Here is a 5,504-nt window from a genome sequence, read left to right as displayed (position 1 = left end):
ACACACTTCGAGATTCGCGAGGCTGCAGCAGCAGGAGACAAAGACAGCTGGATTCTTGAAAACTTCTTCAGGAAGGTGTGATAATTCGGGTGGGTGTTTATCCAGGAGTTCCTCAGGATCTGAAGACGGCTTCAAAGGATCCTCGAGTCGTGAAGACTTCAAGAATACGTTATAATCCAATGGGCATTTCTCCAGGAATGCTTCAGGAGCTGAAGACAGCTTCAAAGGATCCTCGAGTCGTGAAGACTTCAAGAATACGTTATAATCCAATGGGCATTTCTCCAGGAATGCTTCAGGAGCTGAAGACAACTTCAAAAGATCCTGGAGTCGTGAAGACGTCCCCCACCAATACGGGAGTCCACATATATATAATACTAAAACTCTGACACGTTTGTTTGTTTGTTTGTTTGCACACCGGAAGGTAAATGGGGCTGGTGGTGCCTGTAAGCTTTTGCTATTATTAGTAGGGTTAATTTAGCCGTGGGTATGGGTATGGGTACGGGTATGGGCATGGGGGTATGGGCATGGGTATGTACAGATATGGGTATTGGTATGGAATGGTATGGGTATGGGTATGGGTACAGATATTGGTATGGGTTATGGTACAGATAAGGGTATGGGTATGGTACAGATATGGATATGGGTATGGGTATGAGTATAGTTATGGATATAGGTATGGGTATGGTACAGATATGGGTATGGTACAGATATGGGCATGGGTATGGAAGATATGGGTATGGGTTAGATCTGGGTATGGGTATAGATCTGGGTATGGGTATAGATCTGGGTATGGGTATGGTACAGATATGGGTATGGGTATGGTACAGATATAGATCTGGGCATGTGTATGGGTATGGTACAGATATGGGTATGGGCATGGTATGGATACAGGTATGGATTTTGGTATGGAAACAGGTATGGGTATAGGTAGTGGTATGGGTATGGTACGGGTATCGGAATGGATATGGGTATAGGTATGGGTATGGTACAGATGTGGGTATGGGTATGGGAACCAGCAGATGCGAGCGATAGTGAGTATCTATATATATAATATGTGTGTGTGTGTGTGTGTGTGTGTGTGTGTGTGTGTGTGTGTGTGTGTGTGTGTGTGTGTGTGTGTGTTTGAGAGCGAACGCAAGAAAGGAAAAAATAAAAATAAGCTGCTCCTTTATAAAGTAAAGATTTTACTTTATAAATATAATCAAGAACACACGAGGATGTTAGGATTTCAATTTGTAAGTAGGCTAGCAGGAGAGGCTTCAAGAAAAACTGCATGACCTTGCACGCATGGGATGGGCTGCCCTTTCGGTATGCTTACCGAATATGCCATTTCTGAGAGAGAGAGAGAGAGAGAGAGAGAGAGAGAGAGAGAGAGAGAGAGAGAGAGAGAGAGAGAGAGCTTTGCTCTTGTTTTTCTAATAAAACTAATTAAGGTGCAAATGATTACCAAAGACTAAATTCCTAAAGATTAAGAAACATGTTGGTTGTTCCAAACACTCAAATGCTTTTGGTATTGAACCGTCCCAGACACTTTCGACTTCTACTGTACTCTGTATGGCAAAGGTATGACGTAAGAGGTGGTTCAAATATTGACAAAGTAGAGCTTCGCGCTCGTTGCGACGGTCGGGGAAAAGGCAAACACATGGTCTAAGAACGGGCAAACATTTCCCTGCGAGATGGCTCACCAAGAGAGATGGGGCAAAATCAGACTACTAAACCGTGACCACCGACTAAACACGAACAAACGTAAAGTAAACTTAAAACTACACAAACTTCAACACATTAGACACAAGCAATCACCTAAGTATTGCAAGTCTATTTTTTCATCGAATAATCCGTTCTCCCTCACAGGGGATGACGCCAGGGAAAACCTAGACAATCGTTGCCACAATCATCTGTTACTTCTGTATCAAGGATGATCCTCCTCCCTTGCACTTCCACACATCAGCCATTTCATTTAACTACACAGATTGACCATCTGTGTACATTACAGTAAAGTGCGTTCATATACTGAGATAGACACAGCAAATGCTGTATGTGGGTATGCATCCACAGTGAGAGTGTATATATATATATATGTATGTATGTATATATATGTATATATATACTGTACATATATATGTATATATATTACATATATATATATATATATATATATATATATATATATATATATATACTTTGCTTATTTTCATAAAGTCTGTTTTCCGTCGGCTATCATAAACTCTCTCTCTCTCTCTCTCTCTCATCTCAAAAAATGACTTGTCTGAGCAAAATGACTTGTATGAGCAACTAAGCCCAATTAAGTCTCTTCAGCAGAATTTAAGATGAAATATGGGAAGACAAAAGACGAAAATCAAAACAGCTTCAAGGCCAGAAGCGTAAAAACATCTCCAGATAGAAAACGGAATTTGGTAACAACAATTTGCAGTGAAGGTCGTAATTACCATCTAACAACAACACGGTCACAAGACCTCGCCTGAAATGCAATGTGGAAGTCTGCTTCTGTCAGAAATTTATCTCTTTTAGATAGAGTGGTTCGTGGGGGTAGGTTTCTGTTTCCTAATAGTAGCAGTTATGACTTGGACCATCGACGGATGGTCTCTTGTTTGTCACTTTTTCATAAGTTGTATTTCAACAGATATCTTTCACATTCACAATTGATCCCTGATCCCCTTTATCTGACCGAGAGCAACCAGATTCGCTGAACAGCAGCACTAATATGCAGTAAATGTGCCTATCTGTCGAACTTCTCAGTTCCAGAGGTTCTTTATTCCTCACACCGTTGGACTGTGGAACAGCCTCCCTGAGGATGTCGTGCAGTTGGAACTTCAGACGTTCAAGTGAAAATGCAATGCATTACTACCCTATTCTTTTATCTATTTATCTATTTTTTTTTTTTTAAATAAGTGGGATCTCTTTTTTGTGTATTTCCCTTTACTTCCTCTTACTTCTTCCTAATGAAGACCATATTCTTTGGTAGCTTGAATTTCAAGTGGGCTTGTTCCATATGAATGTTTCATCTACAGAATAACAATAATGAAATCAACCAATCGAGAACATGCTTCACTGCTATTCTCTCCTATGATTGTTACATAGGCCTCTGCCAATATCTGACATTAACCACTGAGAAGTTTTGGGCTAAAAACTTATTATAACCCCACGAGAGAGAGAGAGAGAGAGAGAGAGAGAGAGAGAGAGAGAGAGAGAGAGTTTTCTTTGATGGAAGTATCTTCATTGTTAAATTTCATTATCGTTCTGATTTCAGCGATGCGCTTAAATTTTCCTGGGCTTCGATGACTATTGGTAATGCGACGTTAGCTGTTGTAAAACAAGTTAAGAAAAAAAGGGTAGCGTCTTTAAAGTGAAAACCAATAAACAATATGCGTGCGCGCCACACATGGAATAGCACACTTAAGTCCTTCGGATCTTAAAGTTTCGCTTAGTATACTCAACATTTATAACAAACGTTCTTATGCAACATGACACGTAATATACTGTTTCTCTATAAAGCTAACTTCAGTGAAACTTTAATTTACAAATAACGTTTTTAAACTTCCGAAGGCAGAAACGTTACGCTTACTCATTAGTCCATTCAAGAATACAAAGCTCAAAATAAATAGGCCTAGCTAAGTGAGCAATAAACTGTGTTGTGCTGCACTCTACCGTAAAGGAGTGACACAAATAAGCCTAACCAGTTAGGTAACACGAAGCCCGGCCCAAATTTATGTAAAACTAAGGTTTTCCCATTAGGATGGGAAAACTTAACTCACCTACGAAATTATTTCATTTAATCTTCTCTTACTTGAAAAATCTGTTATAATATGAACGATTATTATATTTTATCGATCAAACTCTACGACCGGAGTTTAAAGTTGCTAATTATCTAGTCTTACCGCAACAGTCACAGGTTACGAACTAGGCTAATGGCTGCTTGAAACACGTCATTGACGTAGAAAGTGTTCAGTTTTTGCTGGTATGTCAAAATAATTAAATTTGTCATTAAATTAACACAGTATCTATACACGAACTGGTCCCCTTTGTCTGGTTTCCAAAGGACTGTCATTTTAATTCAGTCGTTTCATGAATGCGGACAGAGAAAATTTCGTATATAAATGCGTTTGCTTCTTTCATTGACTGCCAAAATATTCAGCATTTTTTTTTTTTTTGTAATTTGAACAGAAACCGTCACCACGGAGACTGGAGACACGTTTTAAATTAATATAATTTTCCACAAAACCCTCTCACGATCCATTACCATACTGTACAGTACTTACATAAATATCTGTATAGTAGGTCGTTTAAGGTGAACATCTGTTGGGCATGCTACCGATATTACAATCCAACTGTTAATGATTGGCATTCTTTTAAAAATATGTTGCGACAGCAAAGTATCTTAAAACATGAATTGTTTAACAGTGAGCAACACGGCAATCTTACTTCTCAGCAAAAGCTTTAGACTGGGCATACTGAAACGGTACAAGCATGCAAACGCCTTATCTACAATAATCGCCATAGTTACACCTAGATACGTAACAGTCGTAACAATGAAAGATAGTGTCAAGAGAGAATGAATGAACTGGCCCCAGTGCTCGACATGAGCTCAACTCAATAAAACTATTGATGATGTCCGGATGAAAGCGAGGAAAGGGGGAGAGAGAGAATGAAAATGATAAGGGAGTAACCGGGTAGGGGAGTGTACGTAAAAATATTTTTTGCAGCACCTACCATGAGTGATGATGTTGATAGTCTCATTGTGAAAATAGAAGAGGCTCATAATGCATCCCCACATGGATAAAAGCGGTCGGTAACCTGTTTCGATGTATGGGTTGAACTGCAGGTGCTTCGGGATGTCCTTACGATTAAGAAGCGCCTTCCGAGACCAGAGGTGGAAAGTGCATTGGCTGGACCCTTTGTTATTATTTGAACATTGGTTGTTCTTCTCCCCGTCGGCTGACGTCACGGACCCGTTGGCTATAGAAGTAAAATTGCTATTTTTCAGTTTTTCATGCACCGTTCTTTGTCTGATGTCGGAGGCATCAGCGGCCGTTCCAACGCAGTCGGCAAGCCCGCTTTTGTCTTCGTTGATTACTGCAATCGACATTGTGCCTAATGTCTCTTTAATTATCTATATCAATGTCGTAGAGTTCTTATATATTTCAATAAATATCACAAAAGCCTCATTAACATGTACTGTGACGATAAACACCGCTTTTTATCCGTGCGTCACGATGATCAGCGGCCACCGTCTGCAGGGTACTCTCGTAACGCAACAGAACGCTATACTGCAGCGGCTGTAGTGTAAAGTGGTCGACTGCTACCAAGGCTTTAAAACAGATGAGGTACGGGTTGCGTTGCCCCGCAAAATCAAATAGCAACCATTGTTTTAAAGGAATGAATGGATTGTTACTTAGATGTTGTTCAGATATAGATATTCATATACCTTGTTTATTCTTTGCCTTTCTCTATATTAATATCTTTTATAGCTTTCCAGAGAAATTCGA

At 39.7% G+C, this 5,504-nt stretch overlaps 1 protein-coding gene across 4 annotated transcripts in view; it reads right to left on the bottom strand.

Annotated features, from left to right (window-relative positions):
* The window catches only part of LOC136839452 (progestin and adipoQ receptor family member 4), a 115,337-nt gene extending 110,036 nt beyond the window's left edge, over positions 1 to 5,301 (bottom strand). For all 4 annotated transcript variants that reach the window (XM_067105508.1, XM_067105509.1, XM_067105510.1 and 1 more), the window contains exon 1: positions 4,729 to 5,301. In XM_067105508.1, the coding sequence (XP_066961609.1) occupies positions 4,729 to 5,104 (376 nt within the window). In that variant the 5' untranslated portion in view covers positions 5,105 to 5,301. The remainder of the gene's footprint in view (positions 1 to 4,728) is intronic.
* Positions 5,302 to 5,504: the final 203 nt, after the last annotated feature.

Source organism: Macrobrachium rosenbergii, chromosome 6 (assembly GCF_040412425.1).
Source record: "Macrobrachium rosenbergii isolate ZJJX-2024 chromosome 6, ASM4041242v1, whole genome shotgun sequence".
Taxonomy (NCBI): domain Eukaryota; kingdom Metazoa; phylum Arthropoda; class Malacostraca; order Decapoda; family Palaemonidae; genus Macrobrachium; species Macrobrachium rosenbergii.
This window is presented reverse-complemented; position numbering and strand designations above follow the sequence as displayed.